The sequence below is a fragment of the Pristis pectinata genome, chromosome 14, assembly GCF_009764475.1.
Source record: "Pristis pectinata isolate sPriPec2 chromosome 14, sPriPec2.1.pri, whole genome shotgun sequence".
NCBI classification, from domain to species: domain Eukaryota; kingdom Metazoa; phylum Chordata; class Chondrichthyes; order Rhinopristiformes; family Pristidae; genus Pristis; species Pristis pectinata.
In genome coordinates, this window is record NC_067418.1 from 30,785,104 (window position 1) to 30,810,286 (window position 25,183).

Consider the following 25,183-nt stretch of genomic DNA (forward strand, 5'->3'; position numbering starts at 1 on the left):
GTGTGCCAAGTTTGAAATGGAGCAGATAATGAGTGTCTCTGAAGAAAGTCCCATCTAAATCTAATAGCATGAAAAAAATCAGTTTACTTCCCTTCTCTGTGGCATTGAAGGCCGCAGGATAATCTGTGAAGATTCCGTAGTTTGCTCCCAGACCCCTCAATGGTAGCTCAGATAACCGTCAGGGCTTTTCACCAATGTAAGTGCCTGATGTTACTGCTATGTGCCCAGCATTCTCCATCAAAAGCAAGGAGGTGCCAATTATTCTCACTAATTGTTTTCCTGTGCCTAAAGTAATGCACATCACATTAAAACCTTGCATTACAGAATCAAATACTAACACAATGGGTCCTCATTCAAAATCTATCCACACTCACTTTTCAGTAGGTCACTAGTGAGCAACCAAGAGCAGCGATTCCATCTAATTTACCCCCCTTCACTGGGTCGCTGAGGCCAATGTCAATACATAGGTAACATGACATAGCAGACAAAGCAAAAGTTTAATTTTAGATCATCCCAAACTGAATTGCAACATAGAAACTGGTTATTTGTCCTGTTCGTATCGATGCAGATCTGCAATATTAGTTCTAACGCTACATGCCAGGCCAATTCTGATATCTCCTTTTTCTCCTTTCCTTCAACAACCTATCAAGCTGGTTATTACAGTCTGTTATTTGTTTTGATCACCATCTCTGGCACTGCATTCCACAAGTCTTCAACACTTTACTAAATCATATCAATGTTCCAAATCTCTCAATTACTGGAAGCAGCAGTTTTCATCTACTCTGTCCCATTTCTCCATAATCTTATAAATATCTAATTATTTTAAATTCACCTCTATACTAATTAAACTGCTCTAACTTCTCAAGTCTTTCTTAGTATCTTTGTACTGGGATGCATCTCAGCAAATCGGGTCTATACCCTCTCTGTACCTCATCCTTTTAATGGAGTAGAGTTCAAAACTACACACAATGGGCTGGTTATAATGCATCATCGAACCTCAGCTTTTATATTCTGTGCCTTTTTCTAATAAATCCAGCATTCCATTAGTTACTTTTTACCTTATGCATTTAAGGTGCTGCTTTTAACATCTTATGAACCTAAAGCTCCAAATTTGTATGCCTTTCCACATCCTCTCATTCATAACATTGTTATTACTTTTGATTTATTAAATAAACAATATCTACTACCTCCCACTTCCTAACATTCAATTCTATCTATTGCTTTTTAGCCCATTCTACCACTTATCAATGCCCCCTGAATGGCACTGTTACAAACAAATAGTGCGTTTACTGACAGGGTAATCAGCAGAGCTAACATTTATTTTAAACTGGCATAAGACATACAAATAAAACTTCATGCGAATTCTTATAAATTATAGAACAACACAAAGCAACAAAATGTACTTTGATGTCGAATCAGTACTAGGTTTTACTAAACTCCAGCAACACACAAGGTGCTAGAGGAAGTCAGCAGGTCAGGCAGATTCTATGGAGGGAAATGGACAGTCGAGGTTTCAGGTCAAGACCTGTCACCTGAACTGAAAGACAGAGAGGAGATAGCCAGTATAATAAAAGTGCATGGAAGGGGGGGAGCAAGAGCTAGCAAGCGATAGGTGAATCCAGGTTGGGGGTGGGGGGAAGCAGTGATAGGCAGATGGAGGAGGGGAGAGTGGAAATAGCGCCAAGAAGTTGGGAGGTGATAGGTGGAAGCAAGAGAAGGCTGAAGATGATGGAGTCTGATGGGAGAGGAAGGCGATGTATGGAAACAACTGAGAGAGGTGGGGAGAGCAGATGGGAAAATTGGGGAAGGGGAACCAGTGGGAGAAGATTGCGGGTGATGGATCTTCATTTTACTAAACACCAGTTCAGTTCAAAACAGGACCTTACTCGGTTTATAATGGGATTAGGCAATGCCAACTACAGTTCCAGTGAAATAGTACATCATCAATTTCCAATCAATTTCAGATTCAGATACAATCATCAGTGTATTAAAGAGTTTCTAACAAATACTATAGCAGTAATTGATGTCCAAAGATCACTGGACATTTGACTTAAATTAAGTATAATTAGCCTTTCAAATTATTTCAACATTAACATATAATCCTATAGTGCCTATAATGTTTGAGGGTGTTTAAAATCTTGCTCAAGGAAATGGGATTTAGAGTCTTACAGGAGGAGAGGGCTGCGGAGAGGCAGGGAGGTTTGGAAAGGGAGTTGTAGTAAGGAGCTGCAGACAGGTCAAAGTGGAGGGGCAAAGGGAGAGAAGGATATATAAGAGATCAGAACTAGGATGATAAAGAGTTCTTGCAAGGACTGGAATCTGTTACAGAGATAGGGATAGCAGGCCATGAAGGCTATTATATAGAGGAGTGAGGAAGTGTCGGGGAACTGGTCAGTGAGAAAAATATGGTGAGAGAGCACAACCTCTGAATGAAAGCAAGATGAAGTGGGAAATATTGAAAATCGACACTTCTGAGGAATAAAATGATGATAGGAATGCAACATTATATCTTCTTTTCTACCTAAGGAATGAATCATTATTCTCTTCCTCTGTTTTGTAGGTGGTGAGTAGAGATCAATCTGGCCAGATACTCCATTCCAAGACCGCATATTGTAATTGTTGTTTTAATGGGCCCCCAAGGATGTAAGGGAAGTCTAGAAACTAAGATTCTGCTTCTGAGGTTCAACTTTAAGACCCATTCAATCTCTCCAATCACAATGGAAATCCAGTATCCCTCACATGCTTTTAGAAGGGGGCATTTGGATCACTTTTCTGCCCTAAGTGGTCACCTTAAAATCTGAAGTGCAGTCGACACCCTGGCAGAACCAGGCACTGGCTTTAATTCAAAGATTACCTCTTCCAGCATAAATACCAAAAAGGTCCATTAAAAATTGAAGCCAAGCTTATTGGCAAAACGATTAATTAGGAAAGAACTATGCGCAAGAACAGAGTCACACATGGAACATGATACCATGCACACTGCACAGGGCACTTTAGATCAAAACTCACAGAATCCAAAGGAAACAGACTGCATGTTGATATGCCTCCCATGGGAGGCACGGGGGTAAGGAATAAATAGATAAAATAAAAGATTAAACAAAATGTACTATTGTCAATAACAATTTTTAAAATAACTTTCTATAGCAGTTTCTTATTCAAGTTTTTGAAAATATCTACTTTGACTCCTGCGGCAGAGTAATTGCTTGTCATTAAGCTTACCTGGTTTGTATGTTATTCCTGGGGGGAACAGGAATCCCTGCTGGGCTGCAGCAGCCGCTGCAAGTGTCCGTTGGTCGTGTGGAAAAATTGGGATCATGAGTGGAGGCATGTGACCCTGAACCTGCTAAAGGACAACAAGAGTTCTGATCACACACAGAACAAATGTATCTTGACAAGCATTATACAGCAGTGATAGTGTACGTGTGCTCATGGACTCCCAGAATGCTCTCCCTTAACCTATTAATCCCTACCAATTTCACATCATCACATCAAAAGCCCCTCAGGCTACATTGTTTTCCCTTTTGTGTTGGGAGTACAAGATTCTTGTTGAAAGCATTTTGTATAATATTTCTTGAGGTAAAATTCCCATACTTTCATTGGTCAGGACCTCTCCGTGTGAAGAATGAATAGACAATGTTTCATAAACCATTTAAATCCTAGTTTCCTGTTAACACACTGTACGTTCACTGGGGATTATGGATTTGTGCAAGCTGTCTCTTCCTGGCAAGTTTAGAAAACTCAGTTCAGTTTGATGGACTGATTTTCTACTGGTAGAAGGTTAGCGTTCTTCGCTGATTCCCTGAAACAGGCAAAGAGATCACAACATGTCAGCTGAGGAAAAAGGTAGATAACTCTTTAAACAATTGGCTGTTAAGGTCACAACTGTATTCATTTTGCGCAGGTTTTTTTAGATCATTTGAACTTTCTTCCCTCTTTTGCTGAGGCATTGACTCACACTGGATTATGGTTCCATAGGCATTAATGTGCTCCATAACTTGCCGAAGGGCCATTTCTCTTCATGGATGCACAAAGGCAATGAATATTAGCAGCTTATTCTATCATGAAGGCATCATGATCAAGCCCAATTTTTGTCATTATCCAATATCCACTCACTTAAAAAGAACCAGGAACAGGGTCTTTGTTCTCATTCCTCCATTCCCATCAACCTAGCTGCTGGAAGGCACTGAGAGGGTCTTTACTGGAACCACTGTGTTTGATCAGTCAGCTCAGCATGGCTAAGGCTGAATCAAGAGCTCTAATCCTAACATACATGCTTTAATGTCACACATGAAATAACCACACAACTGAGCTATTAGTGTTAGCCTGTTTTACTACAGCTTCAGCTTGTATGGCTTTAGTTCAGTGTCAAGTTTAAAAATAATTTAACTTTAACTCAAATATGTCAGGTGTACCGATATGTCCAGGAATAAGGGAACTCCAGTGTCAAGATTGCTTCTCCATTCATCTGTACCTGGGAATTGTTCGATGTGCATATACAGGGCCCCAACTTTTACATGTATATACATATGTTTTATTTATGTTGATATTCATTGCACATTAATTTAAAGTGTACATTGATTTGCCACTGTACAATATTGCATCAAATAGTTGGCATGGGTATGTGCATCTATTTAAAATTCCTTAAAGTTATCAGATACTTGTCAACATATCCCATAAATGTCAATCCAGTAATTGGACTGGTAACATGATTGCAACCGGCCTGCCTCATGTCTCTCTCACAAGCTTTGGTGGATAGCATCCAAATTCCCAGTACAACCATCCACAATGTGTTCCTGCTTTTGAAATATTCACACTTTTGTCCTGCAAAGGAACATATTCCAGAGTTTAAAGTGCATTTATGAATATGCATGCTGAAGGAACAACAAAATGTGTTGGATGTTGGTGCCTCTGTGTACATGACTAGACTGGCGGTTCCTTCTGTTGTTCTGCTCTGTGGCTGCCAATTCCACCTCTTCTGCAGAATACAAGGGCAATAAAATTGATATTTCCAGAGGTATGTCAAAGAAACACTAGAAATCAGCCTCAACTGTTTTTCTTTGGCTATAAAAATAATTATTAATAGTATTATTATTAGTTAAATACATACCACAGATGTTATGAACAGAATACATCAGACCCATCATGATGACATGATAAAGATCTCCCCAGCAAGCCTGACCACAACTCCACTCATAATTTATCTGGTGATGTTTATCATCTCTATCACAGTTCTGGCTGTGACATATCCTCTACATCGTTTTGCCAAGAGTAATTATAAGAAGAAGCCAAACACTGTGGGTGGTGAAAGACAATCCTGAGTGTCCTGTACTGCATCTGTTGTTCTAGGATCTTGTCCCTAAGTCCTCCTTCTTAGCACTCACCTCAAATTGAAAGTGTTTAACAATTTGCGTCTGTCTGCATATAGGATTATATTGCATGAAAGAACATAGCTCTACTTTGAAATTTAATGTTAACAGAGTAATGACCTAATTCTATCAAACTAGTTTAGATTAGTGCTGAAAAAGAATACCGGTATCACAAGTAAGGCTGCTGGAATTCAGCTGCATCGGGATCTCATTATATCCTAAACTAGACCTTAACTGAGCACTCAGTCTATTTCATTGTGAACAAAATTTTGTCAGGACCTGGTGCATTGGTATTATGAGTTACATCAACAGTGGGTGCCAGCCTAACCACAACCACAACTAACACTAACCACTACTGAGTGCCATCCCAGTCACATTAATGACTATGCTGCATGAAGTCAACAATGAACACTGATCTAATTAAATCACTCAAATGCTGATCTATTCCTGAACTCGAGCCAGAAGGATACAAGAGGAAGCATAACATCAGCAGTTTTCCCTACCATCTGTGCCATAGGGCAGCTTCATTAAAGAGTCTTCATACCTGGAAAGGGCACTTTTCTGTCTCTTAATTCCCCTATTATGTAATTGCAAGCTTCTATTAATTAAACCTACACAACCTCCCCTTCTAAAGAGTAAATAGTTGCAAAGAATTGGTGATACATCATCTTTTCTGTTTATTACTGCCTGATTCTGCTGATGTTTTGAACTATTGTTGAGAATGGTGACTCAAGTCAGTAATACCAACAGTACAAAGAAAGATTAAAGTTAAGGCATTTGCAATCATTAGCTTGCAATATTTCAATATGCACTTTGCATGCAAGAGCTTGGTCCAACTGGGTTCAATACCTCCCCAATCCACTTCCTTTAATATAATTGGGACAACACAAGAAGGTTAAGATTACTCATAACTTTTCATAACTGCCTAATTTTAAGAGAGTACTGTAGCAGGTGGCTGGTAGTGGGAATTGGGATGTGGATCTTTACTGCTGATACTCAAGGCACCATGATGTTTGCCTTGCTTCTTTTCTAGAAGCTAAAGGAAGAGCCCAATTTTCTTTGGACTTACAAATAAAAATTATGCAGCTAAGGTGACACCACACACTCCATTTTCTGTCAATTGCAGTAAAATTAAATTGAGATATTCATGCCAAATTTATCCAAGTTTGGTAGAAGCCAAAAGGTAACAGAGATCTTAAAGGGTGTAGATTCAATGCCAACAAGAGCAGTTAAAAGCTTGTCTGTCACTATATTTTTCTGTTGGTTTGTCATCTGCCTCTAGGCTACTTGGAGATGCCATTTTGACCCACCCAATACTTTCAAGATTCAGATGTGGCACAAAGGCTTTCACATGGAAAACATCTTGCTTCCTAGAAGAATGCAGAGGAAAAGTTAAGGGAATTTTAGATTGGTGTCTTTACACTAAAGACATAAATTCCTAGAAATGGAACCCTGTTGGTAAGTACCATTAGTGTGTTGTACTCTATAATTCATTCCATTGAAGAGGTTTGTACCAACCAGGACTCCTGACATCAAAGGTACAAACATGGCTGTTTTTGATTGAAGATCAGAGTTTATAGATCTTTATGTTCATGGAATTAAGCCATTTATTGTAGTGCTTGACCATCACTATTATAGTCACCACCACTTTAATCCTTAAGTCATGTAGACAAACTGAACAATAACTACACAAAAGCACCAACCAAACTATATATTGGTAAAAATGTTACATGCTCCTCTATAGATAACTGACAACAAGACAGAACACTGTTATTTTACAGAATAGTAACATTTCCTAAAGAGTCACTGTCTGCACTCGTATGGCTATCCAACCTATCTAAACGTAAGAAGATAACAATTTTCAACAGAAAAGGATTCCTTCTTCCAGCTTATTTGTACATAGCAATATATCCCTCATGTTTCATTATAAGGTAATACACAGTGGTGTTACTCTATGGGAGTGAAATTAACCATGGCAGAGATGCAAGGACAGGTGGCTTCACACTGATCACCTGCTCAGTTTCACTGGACTTCAATAGAACTGATTATCGGACATGTCATATAGAGACAAAAGCAATTTCCTCCTTTAGTGGCCCTTTCAGGTCCTAGTCCAATAATCTTGGCAAAGAAGGAGAATTCAGTATTCTGTGGAAGATTAAAACCACTGCCCTTTTCCAGAAAAGCATTGATATAAATAACATCCATTTCCAACAAGATTTAGGAGCATGTGCAAATTGGGGCAAGAAGGCGCATTGGCCCCAAATAATCATCTAAAGAAATCATGACATTATGGATGGTTCAGTGATATGTGCCCATCTTAAAGCAAGTAAATTTAAAATTTTATGTGTGCCAATGGTCAGTAAACATACTATTGACTGTGCAAAGCACAGCAGATGTCTGAATTGATCTGATGTGCTGCAAGATACTCAAATGAGGATTTCAAGGGTCATACTAAACCATGTATTGCTGCATTATTTCATGGCAGCAAGGAATGAAGGGAGGCAGCAGCAAAATGGTCTGTTCTTAAATAACATTTGCTTGTCTTCAAAGTCAATGAAAATGGAAAAGATGGAATAGTTTGGAAGGGATTAAGTCATTGTTATATTCCTATTACATGTCATATCATCAAATCATAGGATATTATGTCTACCCATTTAGAGTCCTGAGTATGCACATGCATACTGATCATCTTATAATCAGATTCAAGATACAACTCCATCAGCAAAACACAATACAGAATCTGGCCACCTCATTGCTTCCTTGTAAATATAGACACCACGCTGAAAGTGCCTACAAAATCATATGGGGCAGACAATACAGGTTGCAAAGGACAGGCCATCCCTTGCAAATTTAATTGTGATATAAACAGAATGGGGGGCAAAGGAAATATGATATTTTTGGCTATGCAAGTTTTCAGAAGGGGTATCATATGCTACATAAGAGATTTGGAAAATTCAGGCACACTTGCCTTAAAATTGCATTGCACACATTTCTAGTAAGGTAAAACCTGCTTCCATATATTGCTAACACCCAATCAGATCCCTTACAAAAAATATCACAAATTATCCAAATCAGCATTAAAGTGGTTCACACTCAGAACAAGCACATGAACAAGATTCGTGTCACCCCAGTGGGACCTCACCCAATTTTGCACATCTCCAAACATTTTGCTGTGCACATTCAGAGAAGGGTGGCAGTCCTTAAAAGGCATAATCACCATGGCAACCACTTAGCGTAACGATATCTACTTTAAATGTCATGTAGGAGGTAGGCGACAGGGAATGTCATGTAGGCTACAGGGAAGAGAGGAATAGCTCCCATAATGCAAGAAGACAAAAGAGACTGCAGGTGCTGGAAGCCGGAAACAAAAATAGAATGCTGGAAGAACTCAATGCAGTATCTGTGGAGGTGAAAGGTGTAAATTTATACTTTTGGCTTCCACAGATCCTGCTTGACCACTGAGTTCTTGCAGTGTCTTGTTTTTTTGTCCCAAAATGGAAGTCCTTCTAAGAGGTACAAGCCAAAGGAGCCTGGTAACCTACCATTGTAATAACAGTCTGGCAGAAAGTCGCTCCCGCAGCTTCCTCCAAGACTGAGAATTCCCAATCATACATTGCTATAAGGAATATTGTAATCTCACAAGGTATGTCCAAGGAATCATGCCACCAGTTATATCTCCCAGAAAATGCACTTTATTCTGAAGTGATGTGCTTTTATTTCTATTTAGAGTAATCAGCTTTCTCTAATGGTAAGGGTGGAAACATGCATTATGCAAATAATGACATAATTCGACGTGCAGCTGATCCAAGAAAATGGTGGGCTTGTGAAATGTTGGAACTATCTGGCCAGGTCCTATTTCATGTCTGGTGAAATTTCACCTGTAAATGATCTCTAGCATTTAAAATTAAAGATTAAATTAAAAACAAAATAAAAATTAAAAACATCTAGTTTAAGCCACATAAAATCAAAATTGCACTGAATTGCACTATGTGAACTAATTTTTAGGCTATGGTTTTTAAAGGCATGGAAGGTTAAGATTGACTGTGATAGAGGACAAAAATCAGAGATATGGAAACATTTTTTGGAACAATACACAGATAATATTCTGCCTTCGGGATATGCAATACTATCTTTTGGTTTTTTTTATCCTTATGAATATTTTGAACACAGATACAAGGTGAATGTTTTCAATCAGTTTGATTCAAAATTAGCAGCAGGCAAACTGTGTGGAAAGAATCATGAACAGACAACCTACAACACAAAAGGAGGCCTTTCAGCCTATCATGCCTATACTAGTCAAAAAAAGAGATCTGCAGCCCAATGCTTCCTTCTAGCAGTTGCTCCACAATCATGCAGGTCACAGTTTCTCAAGTGTATATCCAAGTACCTGTTGAATATAATGAGGGTTTCTGCCCCTACTACCCTTCCAGGCAGTGGGTTCTAGATCTCTACCACCCTCTGGGTGAATTGATTTTTCCTCTTCTCTCTTCTAATCCTTTCATCAAGTTAATTCTATCTTCCCTGGTTTTTGACCCCTCTGCTTAGGGCAACATTTACTTGATCTAGGTCTCTCGGCGTTTTATACTCAATTAAGACACCTCTTAGCCTTCTCCTTTGAATGTAAATAATTCCAGCCTATCCAATCTTTCCTCAAAGTTAAAATTTTTTAGTTCTCATAAATCTTTGTGCCCTCTCCAATGCAATCACATCCTTCCCCTCACGGGAGGACCAGAACTGTACATAACTCAACTAACTAATTCTTGCATAAACTCCAAATTTCTTATATTTTGTGTCTTCAACAAATAAAGCAATAGTTTCTGAAGTCTGCAGGAGAACGTGAGCAGATTAGTGGGTCTCAATGCAGAGGGGAAGCTGATTTTTGAGGAAAAGCACCATGACTACACACTACATAATAAATGGAGGTTTGTGCCTAGAAATTATTTGGTGTGTTAAACAGGGGCTGTGTTTAGTGTCAATGCCCAGTCTGGGAACTCCACCTTCCAAAAAAAAATCACAAACTTTGGGAAACTTACCCTTAAAAGAAAATCACAAGTGTGTTTCACCCTGACTGCACCCAAATTAAAATGCAATTTGCATGGTTTCCAATAGCAGATGTTTGTAGAGATTGCAGCTGATACATCTTTGCTGTTAGGTGTTTTGGGAAGGGGTCTCAGCCTTAAAATACTCTTTCCATGGTAGTTATAGTCCAGCAGCATAAAAGGTATTTAAACATTAAAACATACATCCAGCATAGATACAAAAGAAAATTAAATTTTCTGAATAGCAACATTTGTTCCCTGAACCCAAGTCCTCAACTTTGGCATCAGAGCTCCATTCCTACAGATCTCAAAGCTTGGGATTCAAAAATTTTAATGAAGCAGCTCTAATGAAGAAAAGTTGTCATTTCTTGTTTTGAACAGATCTGGGCATGGAGACTGTGCTGTTATTCCAAGCATAGCTCACCCCAGATCTGACAAATCAGCACAACAAAAGAGTAAGGAGTTTCAAGCGTAAATTACATCCAGCAAAAATCAAGTTCCTGCTATCACTGAGATCTTTTACACCAGTTTAGAAAACATTGTGCTGGAAGCGGGTCCTAGCTACAAAACTTGGCCAGGCTCCCAGATCAAGTTAAACACCATTGTGTGTTTGTACTAATTGCGCCAGTTAGCAAAGCATTTGAGGAGGCTCTTAAAATTAAGCAAGGGTTATTTTTTCTTAGGTGGATGGAAACAAGGAGTCACCTTTTAAAGCTTTCTATTTTATACTTTACCAAGACTCTGACTTTGTTCCATCAATGCAACCATTAATTGGTTCTCCTTTTCAGTCATTTAATACAGGACTACTCACAGCTGATGGATTAGACACCAGACTGGATTCCACATGTCTGGACCCAAGCCTCATGCTTACCACTCACAGTCATACTTACCTTTTGCCACTATGTGGTTCACAACATCCTGCCAGCATAGCCGCTGTAGCTTCCACAAGGCGCAGTGAGCAGCCTGCGCTGACAAGGTTGCAGGTGGCAGGTGGAAACTATGACTCTATCCACAGACCTTCCTGATTACAGCTCATGCTATCAAAGGCCTTCACAGTGTTTCATAAATGTTGCTGATGATCAAAGACATTTAGAAACAGTTGGATAACATTTTAAAAAAATTTAAAAATTATAACAAATACTAATAAAAATAAAAAAAATAATAATTTCATTTAACCCCATTCAACTAAAGGGAAGAATTTACATTTACACATTGATATGCACATTCAGCTAGCCAATAGTTCCTTACTGAACTGCCAATGAGGAGGGACATGATCTGATCAACTGTTATTTTGTATGATAAATCCAATTTCAAATGTATTAATAACACTGCACCAGATTATTACTTCCAAGTATGTCTTAATTCGACTTTGTTTTGGTTCTAAGTCCTACACCAAAGGCACTAGAATCATGGAATTAGGGAAGATTTACACTTACATTTATCAAGATGCAAATGTCTGTGCAGAAGTTTGAGCAGAAAAACCAACTCCTGCAAACTAGCTAAGTCTGTGCCCAGAATGTTGATTCCATCCAAAATAGAAACGTTATGCATTTTCACCTCCCTTTATATCTTTGTGAATCATGCAGTGTTTTCTCATAGTTGAGAAGGATGGAAGATGACCTCTCAATCCTCCAGCATTTCATCTGGCCTTTAAAATGTTACATGCACGAGCTCCAAAGACATGTGCTCTGTAATGCTCTGCCCAAAGCCTTGCTAAGCACTGTGCCTTTATTTTCTACAGTTCTCTGATGCACACATGAAAATCAGGAATTGATCTAATTGATTATATCAGCTGTCACCACCTTGTATGCCTGAGGTCCCATTCAATAACCAATGTATTTTCAAATGGAATGCAATGAGAAAGTGGAAAAATTTTAGAAGGAGCATAAGGATGATAGCTTAAAGATCAATTGTCTTCTGGTAGGATATGATTGCCAAAAAGAAAGTCATTGTTTAATATTCATCCCTAACTGCCTTTGAGAGGATGGTAATGAGCCACCTTGAACCACTGTGGTGCTTGTGCTCTTATCACAGGGTGATCCTAAGTAGGCAGTTCTGTGATTTTGATCTAGGAGTGATTAATAGTGATATATTTCCAAGTCATAATAATATGACTGGGGGTGAAAGATGCTGTTGCTACTCTAATTTCCGGACTGCCCTTGCTCAACTATGTTTAGAGGTTGCAAGTTTGAGAAGCACTGTTGAAGAAATTTTAGTGATATGCTGCAAAGATGGTTGAGGGAGTGAATGAAATTAAAATTTAATCTGCTGTTCCATCTTGACAGTGGATGGACCTGTGATGCATAATGGTTACACTGAGGTAGGTCATCCAGGAATGCTAGAGATACCCACTAGTTTGGGCAGCATCTGTGGAGAGAGAAACAGTCAGTGTTTCAGATTGGAGTCCTTTCATCGGAATGGTATCACTGAGGTAGGTCAAGCAGGAATCTACTGATTCTTCCTTCAGATGTGCACCAACTTCACAAAGCCAGTCATTTGTCTTTAATTTGTCCCACCACTTGCCATCATCCCCTACTCCTCACTGCATCTAAAATAGCAGGCCAACTCATGAACTGAAAAATAAAAAGGACAAAGTGTTTCTGACTACGTAATTTTTAACTATTTAAATGTTTCTCCTGGTTTTCATTTCAAAGGCAGCATAACAAGAGGTGTTTATCTTGGAACTGACAACAAATACCAACTAATTAGAGCTGATATTTTGAGATGATGTCTGGAATTTCCCTTTTAAGCATGTCAGTATTATGGCTTTTATCTTTGGTTAAAAGTAGCCGCATAGTATATTCAAGAAGGGGAATTTCCCTCTAATCTATTACTAGCAATAGCCTACACTGTCTTGTGATTTGTTATAGTTTTCAGTTCTATGTTACAGAATTGATTCATGTTTGGACTTTACACCCAGCTTGAAATGCCAATGAAAATGAAATAAAAATTCAATGTTAATTAAAGGTGCTAATCCAATTTGATGCTCTGCTTTATTTTACTGTTGTGTTTTATGCCTTCATTGGAATTGCCATGTAGTCCATTGAAACATGTCTAATTCCTTCCATATCTGATTGCACTGGAATCATGCAAGCTCTTACATTCAATGCTATGCAAATGAGTTCAGCATAAGCTTGAGCAAAAAAAAACTTGTGAAAACTAGTGCAGTTTGGAGGGCAATCTGTAGCTGGGTTGCCGATTCTGCAATGAGCTGTAACATCAATGATCATGCAGTTAGTCATGAATGAGATAAACTGTAATGCTGGAGCCTCAGGTACTACTGTTAGTTGTGGTGGTGCTGGGGGAGGAATAATAAAATAAAATGTTTAGCAGGGGTTTTAACTTGTCAATGAACCTTTTCTGCACAGGAAAGCTCTGGGAGCTGAGGTTAATAAAGGGCGCAGAAAAATTAAACACCTTACCAAATTCGGTTTGAATGAATTTCTCCATTAAACCAGCATGCAATAAAAAGAGAGTTTTCTTGCAATTACCACCACATCACTGGGGCATGAAATAAGCCAGTTTTTGCTTGCTGTTTTTTTTTATCTTGGTTCTTTCCTTTCAGATTTTAGCTGAGGTAAGCTTACAAGCACTCCAAAGCAAGCAAATTAAAGTCTTTCTTGACAGATCTAATTTACCCTCCCCTGCCTTTCCCTAATGGAGGAAAGGAGACCAGTTCTCCACCCCCCTTCCCCTACTTCTACATCCCTAATACCCTTTCTCCCGTACATTTTATAGTAAGTGTTTCAACCCAGCAATCGGCGGCATGCCCAGAAATTTTTAATTGCTCGAACAAATGCTTTCAACACCCAACTGAAAGATAGAAGAGTAACAGATGCCATTGGAACACTTCTACACTGTCTCTTCGCTGCTCGTAAAAATAGCACATTGTTGCACAGACAGCGCTTTCTCCTTTGTCTCAGCAGCAGTTAGTGGTGTATGATGCAATTTTTTTCCCTCTTTTTTTGCCATCTGCCCCAGAGCTTCATTAAAGATACATGAATGGACTAACTGGTCTGATTTCTTGTGAGGAACAGGTGCTATTGTTTGTCCCAGTAGACCCACAGTAAAGATCTGACTCAGAGTACTTGAGACTCAGCATCTGTAGCAGTCAGTCAGAGTGCTACCCTGTGTGACACTCGTCATCAAGCCTGCAATGCAAATAAACTGGCCGAGAGAGTAATTAAAATTTTTCTTAAGGGGCTTTAAATCATCTCTTCCTGAGATGCCAACTGGGAGGATTCGTGACATGAAAATAACAGCACAATATACATGCTCCAATATCAGAGTATTAAGCTCAAATAAAAATGACCTTACACGAGATGTTTCAGTTTGTTCTGACTTTCTGATTAAAGCTCATGTTTCTGTCTCAGATCAAGAATTGTAATAAATATGAAATTCAGCAGCACTCATCGTAATAAGTTAATCCGACGAAGTGGCAGAGGAGAAGGGGGGAGGAGGAGGGAAGACTCTTATTCTGTTTCATTGATAGAGGTATAAAATCTGCTAAACTGTTTTTTTCATGCTTGTTAGAGAGCTTCATTTGCTAAAGCCCAGTGAATATAGATTTCCAGTGCTAGCATTTATCAATGAAACAGGGTAGAATAACACCTACTCACCCACAGTCTGGGTTAAACAGATGGTGAATGCCAAAAATGGGAAGTGCAAGAGGAAAGCTGACAATGCCCACCAGTAATGGAAAGCTCCTGATCTTCTTTACAACTGATGAACAGAAAAAGTTATTTTGTGGTTCTGAATGGTGGGTGTAACCTTTCTGTACCCCACCAGGAGGTGAAAGTGAGAATCTACTCCAAAGCACTTTGCAAAACAATGCCTGAAGCTTGTTATGCTGAAGAGCAAGAATTGGAGATTTTCAACAGCAGATCCCACTTGCAATAGAGTGTTTATTGACCACATACAAAATATTTGGAGGTCAGTGTCCCATACAGCAACAAAGGCCCATAGTTATCAACAGGATTAGCCGCTAAGAGGGAGCTAAATGTTCCTTTTTTATGTACTAATGTTTTGTGTCATTGTGACCTCACTTCAATTGAATTCTTCCTCTTTAAGCAGCTGGTTAGACTCTTGTGACTGGATGACCTGACTGATGAGTTCTGAATCACCCATGACCTGTATATTTTTTGGGAAGGGTAAATTAGATAGGCCATTTATCTTATACCACCACAGAAAAATAAACATTTAAGTATTTAAAAGGTATGAAATAAAAGAAATAATACATATGTGGGTTTATACTCAGATGTTTTCCTCATCCTCCATACTAGAGACCATGCCCATGAATAAGCTTTTATCTTCTGGAAGTGGGATCCATGTCCAATATCCAGTAAGGTAGTCAGCTGGAAACCCAGTTACCAGTTACACCTAGTGCCAGTTATGGAATTCATCTTTTATGTCCCCTTTTCTCCTATACCACCATTCCTACTGTGATTTAACTTCTTCAACCTTCCACCCACACAGTCTTTTTTTTGTCTTCTCCACTTCTTTGTCCGGCTCTCCCACCCCCAGCTTTGCCAACAACCCAAGCAAATTACTGCACCCTAATCCACCCCGCCAACCTGTAGGGTCACCCCCACCTTACAATGCTCAGCACTTGTTTGAAACCTGCTAATCATTAATAACGCCCATTTCTGGTGATAGGTCATTTCCTACAAAATTTAACTTTTGTTTCTCCTGGTACAGATGTTACATGACCTGCCAAGTATCTCTAGTATGTTGTGCTTTCATTCCAGGTTCTCAGCACATGCAGTATTTTGCTTTTGTTTTGCTCACTGAATAGGTAACGAGTATTTCCATGGAATTTGGAAGAGAGTTGATCAAATGATTCATCAAGGCCACACAACTCAGGCAGACATTAAAACATTGACAAGGACCAGGAGAATAATACATAAGGCTACAGGAACTGTTACACTGTTATGCTGGATCTCACCCCCTGCCCAGACTCCCCACTTCTATCTCTCCATCTATCAGTGCTTGACTGGGCAGGATGCAGAGGGAAGTTCTTGTTGATACTGTGAGCCAAAGTGAGGCACGAGTGCGAATTAGGCCTCAGCTGGTGAACTGCTGAGGTTCTGCCCAGAAACATTCTGATGGCCTTTGACAAAGCTGGTCCCAGAACACGGTAGTGTTGTGGTTAGTGTAACGCTATTACAGCGTCAGCAACCTGGGTTCAATTCCTGCAGCTGTCTGTAAGGAGTTTATACGTTCTCCCCATGACTGTGTGGGTTTCCTCCGGGTGCTCCGGTTTCCTCCCACATTCCAAAAACGTACAGGTTAGGAAGTTGTGGGCATGCTATGTTGGCACCGGAAGCGTGGTGACACTTGTGGGCTGCCCCCGGAACATTCTATGCAAAGGTGCATTTCACTATGTGTTTCGATGTACATGTGACTAATAAAGAAATCTTACTTTTGTCAAAGCCTGAGAGGCAATTTATTATAGTTTATGAATCCCATGAAATGAATGGGCTCTAATCCTATACCAGTTTAGTGTAGAATAAGTGTAGAATAAGAAAGACAGAGAATCCCAGCAAGACAGTATTGGAGTCTCTGAGGAATCCAGTAAGGGAACGAAGTGATGGAAGCCGTCACTCAGGAAGTCCTGAACTTACAACAGATTTTCACGGGACGGCATGGACACTTAGTTCCAGACCCAAGGTAATTTGGCTTAGTGAGACACTTCATACTTTTTGTGAATCTCCTGGCTATTTGACGTAAAATAAATTTTGAATATACCCTGAATATTAAGTATAAAAAACATTTATTATTTGTGTGCAACATTCCAGCCAATATTTCCCTATAAAATGGAATGAATTTAACCAAAAGGACAATACATTATGTTGTATAAATCTTTCCATATTCTAGTCTGCTTTGGTAAGTCAGATTGGCAATGTAGTGACCCGGGGTCAGGAAAAAAGATCCAGTTTGTGCTGGTTATGCCAATTTTACACTTTATGATTGCAGCTGATGAAAAGTATATGCTTCTTTCATTGCTGCTGGTGGTTAGTATTATCTATGTTGTTCTGCTGGTGATGTAGAATTATTTTTTGTAAGTTTCTGAGAACCATCACCAAATCTTGGCAGTTCTTTTCTATATGGTGTCTGAGAGATTTGTGTCAGGAAGAAGTGCAGAAAGGAGAGAAATAATACAATGAGACCCTTAGCAAAACTGTTGCCCCTTAATGGTGCTAAAATATTAAAGCAGCTTTAGCTGATCTTGGCTGGGGAAGCAGCTGAGGAATCAGCACTTCTAAGCAAGTGAACAGAAAAATATCATTCATTGCTGTCTAATGATTTCTGTTGGCAAGTGTGCATGCTGTATGGGAACTGAGTTAGGCTAAGTTATGATTCCCTCATGTAAAACTAGTCAGTCAACACTTCCTGTCAAGACTTGCTCATGATAAATGCTCAGCTGGATGAAGTACCAGAGGGCATCCAGAGCCTTTTAAACTCTGGCTCAGTGTGAAATAGTGCCTTTTGGCAAAGGGATGAAGAAGGTGGGAAGAGAAACAATGGTCCTGAACCTGTCAGTCATTTCCCATAAAATCTGGCGTCAGAATAAAGATTTTTATTCTTTGAGGCATGAAAACTGTGCAAATATCATTTCTGTGGTATACTACCTACACTGACTTTGACAATCAAATCCAGTGGTATTCCTGCATCCTCTCTATAAATACTGCCTGGATTCTTTGCAAGTAATCTGAGCAAATTCTCTCCATGTGCTGTACACTTTCCTGAAATTCCCTTTCATATGTAGATCTGGCTGTCTTTATCTCCTTAAAGCACCTTATCCAGGACTGCCTAGATGTCAGCCTCATGAAAAATGTGTATGCTTCATTTTTACTTCCTCCCATTGACCTACTTCCTGTTTTAGGGTTTCTTGCCTTTCATTAGGGTTAATTTGAAGATATGTTGCAAGAGTGCCAGAAGTCCTTATATCAGTCAGCTATTACAGCTATTTGATGGTTAGTTTGGGAAAAGTTTGGTACTTATCTTGACAGTGCTTGAATTTACCTTAGATATAATAAGGGTGAACAATATTTGCAAATTGCTTATTACAGATTGACAACAAATTATCTCACACCCAATTTTCTTATCCATTGACCTTGCTGTCTAAGGATTCTATAGCAAAGTAGCATAATTACTGCTACTTTTTCCAACCTTCATGCTTCCTCCAAATGGTTAATGAGTTCCAGAACATTAAAAGATTGCAATGTTCCATTGTAAGATCAGTGATGTCACTGCAGAATATGTTTCCTTACTGAATATTGCAAACTGTGTTGTACAAATTCCTGGAAAGGACCGAGTGGGCAGTATTTAATTTTGCATAGATTCCAATACAAATTCTCTACCTACTACTATTGTAGGAGCATCATCTCCACAAAGATTATGATGGTTCATGAAAGAAGCCCACCAGCTTCTCAAGGCAATGAGGATAGTTTATCAATGACACACAAAAACTGTTGTCTGTCTCAGAACTGCCATGCAACTCTCAGCTTCTCTTATTTGAGACAGAAGTCTTGTCACTGGGAGAAGACTTGGTTGTGCTTTAGGTCAACGACCCCCATTTCCTCTAGCTCTTTCAAATATGTATTGCAACCTTGCCAACGATGCAGTTTCAATTATGATGTAACCAGTATGAAATTTACTTGTTCAGCAACGGATTTACTGCTAATAATTCAGTTACTGAGTACCACCTCGACCTTGTGGCAGTACTCTTGAATTCTAGAAGTTTGAAATTCAGAAGTCTCTAAAGAGAGTGATCCGGGGATGAGTGACTTTAGTTACGTGGACAAACTGGAGAAGTTGGGGCTGCTCTCTTTGGAACACAGATGATTGCAAGGGGATCTGATGGAGGTGTTTCAAATTCTGAAGGGTATAGACAAGAGAGAAACTATTCTCATTGTCGGAAAGTTCAAGACCAAGGGGACAGAGAATGAAGGGGATTAACCAAACAAAAGCAAAAATGAGGAAAAGCTTGTTTTGTGGTGAAGGTTATGATCTGGAAAGCACTGCTGGGGCAATGATGGACATGGATTCAATTGAAATATTCAAAAGAGAGCTGGATAGATGTCTGAAAGGAAAGAACATACAGATTATGGGGTTAGGGTGAAGGTATGGGTTTTGCTGGATTGCTCTCATGTGTAGATAGGGACTTGACAAGCCAAATAGCCTTCTTCTATGCGATGAAAAATAACAATCTCACTTCCAGGGCTACAGTTCATAAACTAGTCTGCATTGACAGAGCTAAATTTTGGTAATGCTGTTTCATCGACGTCTTCAACAATAAAAATTTAAATCAAAGCCTCATGTGGACAGGTATTGTAAATGATCACTTAACACTACTTGAATGAAATCAAATTGCTTTCCAGTGTTCCAATTAGGATTCATCCTACAAACAGCTCCATCAGAACAAATTATCTCGCCACTGATCACATTTTTTTGTTTGTGGGTCCCTTCTGTGTCCAAGTTACGACCTACCAAACTACAGTGACACATTAAAAGTAATTAATTGTTTGCAAAGCACTTCATATGTTCAAATGCTTTATAAATGCAAGGACCTTCTTGTCTTTCTTTATAGGATTATGATGCCCAAGTTGTTCTTTGCGCACAGGCAAACTGACAATAGCACGGCATTCAAACAATATACCAGGAGTAGTCGGGTGTTGGAAGTAATAAAACCTATTGATCTGAATTGACACTGAGGGAATGATGCACAATCAGGGCATCACCTTTTTGGCTGAGATGTTAAATCATGGCTCTGCCTGCTCCTTTGATAGACATAAGGTTCCTATGGCATCATGGAGACTGCAGATGCTGGAATCTGGAGCAATAAACAATCGGTTCCATCTGCCCAACATCCTTCACCCCTCCTTGGTCCACCAATCACTTACCAGCCCATTTCTCACTACTCTCTCTTTATACTGGCTATCTTCCCTCTCCACTCTCAGTCCTAATGCAGGGTTTTGACCCGGAACATCGATAATTCCTGCAGAAGCTGCTTATCCCGCTGAGTTCCTCCAGCAGATTGTTTGTTGTCTCATGTCACAGAACAGCCAGAGGAACACTCCACAGTATCCTTGCCAATAGTTATTGCTCAGTTAACATAGACGAAACAGATATATAGTCATTATGTTGCTGTTTTTTTTATCATAACAAAAAGATTTTAGCTGCAAATTTTCAAAATTAAAACCAGCTTCAGGTAAAGTACACCAGCTATAAATTGAATGAGAGAAACTGTCAGCTTCTTAAAACTTGCTCCATGTGAAAGTCCCAATGAGCAAATGTGGCAGCTGGAACTTCCATTTTAAAAACTGATTTTCTCACCTTTTTTCCTGACTTCACTGATTCTGGCTGGTTGTAATCCCATGGGAAGTAGCCAAGTTCTTAGTTATGGGGCTAAGTAACAACCTTGAAGATCAGATTATCCAGGCGGGCAAGATGGGCACCGATCCAAACCCGATCCTGTCCTCACCCAACATTTACACTGTCAATCCAGAATCAGGAAATGAGGATGGGCAATAAATGCTGGCCTTGCCAGCAATGCCCAGATCTGATAAATGAATGAAAAGGTATAAAGATCAGGGGTGAGAAATTATTTATGTTCCTTGGCCAATGGAGTTTTAAATAAATGTGACAGTTTTGATGTTTCTCTGGGTGAAGTCTGTTAACTAAGGAAGAAGGGAGCTGTTTGCCAATCTTTTAGGACTTTCCCTCATTGTAACATCTCCATGAACTAAATATTCACCTCTTGGACAATTATCATTAACCCAAGCAAAACACCTTAGAGGTATTACAAGAGAAGTTCTTTTTTTAGATTTTCTTGGAATATTTTCATTTAGGGATGATGTAAAACACTGTTTGATTAGCTGGGGTGTTTGGTGGTAGAAGTTCATATCATGAAACCTCCAAGCAGAGATGCTGACTGCAAGAGGACCTTCCTTAATTTTATGTAGTTCTGAGATGGATCAGATAATGTGTTTGTCCTCTGAACTGTTAGGATGGCACAGAAAAAAATTCTGCGAGATTTAGAGCTTTCTCTAGGTTGTGTCTCAGCATCATTACTTTAAAAAGTCAATACTGATACAAGAATATTAAATTGCAAAGACCTGCATTAATACTTAATATTACCATAGCTGAATCCATCACAGTCTTGTCAATTAAATATTATTGTTAAGAAGCAATAGTTTGTTAAAACCACATAAAGTGCAAGCGAAGAAAATTGCTGTGTATTTATTACTCCTGAAGGATCTATTTGTAGGTGTTTTACAGAGATATCAGTGGAAAAATATGCATATTCTCAGCACATTGTTATCCCCGAGTGTGTGTTTCTTTGGCTGAAACCAGAGGCGAAAGCTCTGTATCTGCAACTTCTGAAAAAAAGCCTGAAGAACTAAGTGAGCCTAAATTTAATCAGAAACAAACACTCATCACTACAAAAGTGAAGAGTTGACTATTATGCAAATTGTCACTGTCAGTGGTCACCAACCCATTATGGTTAATGAGAAAAAGCTGAAAGATGTGGGCTTTTTATTCCTCTCTCTTCTTTTTGTTTATAATTCAGTCCAGATGAGGTTCTGCAAAGCAAAGCCAACATTAAGTAAATCGTTGACAGCATATTGCAGAAACATGTTTAACACCAAAGAGTAATAATAGGATATGCAGTTCATTACTATTTATAGGAGTGCAAGAATAGAAATCCCACCACCACGGCAGGCCCACTGTGTATTTGTGTCGCCTGCCGTTAAACCTCAGCAGCGCTTTGGAAGGCTAAATATCCTATGCACCCATTTTTTGTATTAGTTTTGTTAAAGCTACATATGATTGTGGGCTGGCATGGTCAAGAGCATTTTGACGGGACTCTCCAATAAATGCTAGGACTCGGCTTCTTGCTTTGCATCACGGCATGTTTCAGCTTCCTCCAAGCAGAGGGAGGTCCAGTCTGCTCCTCTGAACCTCAAAGGGGTCAGTTAAAAGAAAGGTTTGGGAGACATACCATTCAACCAAAAACAAGTTGAAAGGAGCAGGGTTAGAATCTGCACTTAGTGGGAGTTTACTACAATGTTGAATAGAATTAGCACATTTAATGCTAGGGTGTCATAATGAAAGCATCACAGTAAAAACCTGGAAATAGATCACATTATGGTCATCTCAGAGGGAACAGGAAAAAGAAACAACAAATGAACAAAAAAGAGTGATGTTTTTCATTTCCTGCACAGAAACATATTTGGAAATAGTTCTTCTTAATTTATAAACAGTATATATCATGCATTTCTTTCTAATGCAAATTGTTAGTATAAATATTTTCACAGTTTATATGATTTGAAACTGCCCGTGAACATGACTATTCAGCTCTGTATTAAGACGGACATGGTTTCTATTTGTTGGATTCTGTGCCAGAAATATTTAAACTATTTGTATTGTCATCATACACTGGCGCACAAATGCCATAGGGAACCTTACAGAATACCAAAACTATTTAAAAAGCAAATGAAGAAAAGCACGTCTATACTTTCAGTCTGAATGCAAGAAAGGCTTCTTTTGTGAAGACATCTGTACAATGTTTTTTAAAAGAAAGTGGAGGGCAAAAAGGCCTGTTTCTGTGCTGAATGACTCTAAGAACTCCAAAGAAACTTCCTTTTTTGAGTTACCTTCAAGTGTCCATGCATCTGACTGAGAAAACAGGCTATTACCAAGCCTGTGCATTGTCATTCTAAACTACTTACCAGAAGATGAGGGATGAGAAATCTTCACCTACTTTTCCTTTCCTCCCTGGGGATATTTAGTATCTTCCCATGGAACAAAAGAGTAGCATGTAATGTGTTGAAGAAAACAATAGAAACACTCCTGTGGCAATACTTGTCTCAAAGTAACTCAAGACATGGGGAGTGGGAGGATGGTGCGGGGTGGTGGGGAACACTAAAATAAAACAAGTAACCCAATCAGCTAATGCACAGAGGAGTATTATGTAGTAATTTCATTCATCCTGTGTTACCCACTGCTCACAAAAAACACTTTCTCATGGCAATGCTGCTGAGATAGGGAACTTATCCTGTGGGAGGAAGTGGGGCTGTGGGTGGAAATCCCTTCGCTCTAATTGTAGTGAGAGAAAAACAATAACTAATTCTAAACTTCTATTTTGTACGTGCTTTGAATAAAATAGAATAAAATGCTATGAACATGATAGTATTACAGATATAATTATAGTGGGTGTACACTCAAGTTTACCAACCAGAAGAAATTTGAACTTTAAAACGTCATATTGGGAGCCTATTTCAAGGATACTGAAATGATCCTTCTAATAAATAAAACACATTAAAGGGATCATTTTGGTCAATTTTTGATGCCTTTGTATGGTATTCATTATGTAGAACTTCCATCAGATGTCAGCTTTCATAATGGGGTAAGAAGTGAGATCTTCATTAAAGACACAGTAAAGATATTATCCAAAGGAGACTTAATATTATTGACAACATGACACCTAGGGTAATGTTCTGTTCTTTAAAATGTTGCCTTAATGGTAATTCTTTGTTCTTTGATCCTCTGTGTGGCGATTCCTCCAGAAATCACTACACAACCTACATGGCTGAGCCCACACTATGGAATTCCAAACTCCCCACCTCTTTAAACAAGCCTTTGCTCACTCTTATTAATGTCTCCTTGTTTTGGCTAGGTTCCTATTTATTTTGTTTATTTTTCTACAATATATATTTTTTCTACTTAACAGATGCTAAATAGATTAAAGTTGCATACTATATCATCCAGGTATAAATTTTCTGATAGAGGGTTTTGGGGAGGGAGGCATGTGGGCAAAATACACGGAGGATGATCAGGCCACTTATAGGCAATAAGTTACCGATTCCATTGGTCTGTTTATTTATAGGGGATTGTAGAATAAAAGCAAGGTTAACATTTACATTTAAGTTGGAGGATTTGAATTTTTAATAATATTTAGATGAGAAATGCATTTTAAAATTGCCCAATCTATTGGTTGGACTATTTTATTGCTAGTACATAAATTGAATGTTTAATGGTCATTAATATTGTAATTGCAATTGCAGTTGTTATAAAGTTATAAAGAAAGTGATGTCACAGCTACCAGGAGAGTAACATTACAAGTATGAGAAGCAATATATGGTGATTCATAACAGAACTATAAGAAAATATGATACAAGTGTATCAGGTTGCAAACTTTATAAACAGGAAATCTCTTTTGACATTTGAACATTGACCTTTCCCTCATTATATAAATACTCCACAACTTCAGCAAACAAGAATGAAGCTATTAGTGGATAGTAAGGAACTACATGAGATTGTGAGACAGTTAGATTTGTTTGTTGCTTGTAATTACTTGAACCTCTTAGTTGAGGCATCAAGTTATGGGGTAACAAGGTGTTTTATCTTGAAGGTGGCAGAGGTTGCAGACTACTGCAATGAAGCTCTGCTGAGTTGCAACACTGAACACCCATGGTAGGCTAGTGGTAGATGGGGTGGCTGCTCAATGGTATTGTGCTCACAGTGGAGTGTTCTGCCAACATTCTCTGCTTGAGCTGCACATGCGGAATGGCCATTTGGGAAAGCCGCCAGTGAACATGCAGGACCAGTGAGACTATCTCTTAGACCTTCAGGATAGAGGGAAAGGAGAGAAGGTTTTAAAAAAGCACTTTCTTTACCACCTGAGCTAAAGCAATAAATTCTGCAAATAAAATTGCTGGCCACTGGTGAACTATAGCATTGTTCCCAAAGTCCTTGTTATTCACTTTGCTT

General features: G+C 38.9%; 1 protein-coding gene across 1 annotated transcript in view; it reads right to left on the reverse strand.

The window, feature by feature from the left end:
- sox6 (SRY-box transcription factor 6) overlaps positions 1 to 25,183 on the reverse strand; it is a 325,865-nt gene that overhangs the window by 105,660 nt on the left and 195,022 nt on the right. Inside the window, 1 exon segment of the mRNA XM_052029327.1 lies at positions 3,220 to 3,340. Coding sequence (XP_051885287.1) covers positions 3,220 to 3,340 — 121 coding nt within the window.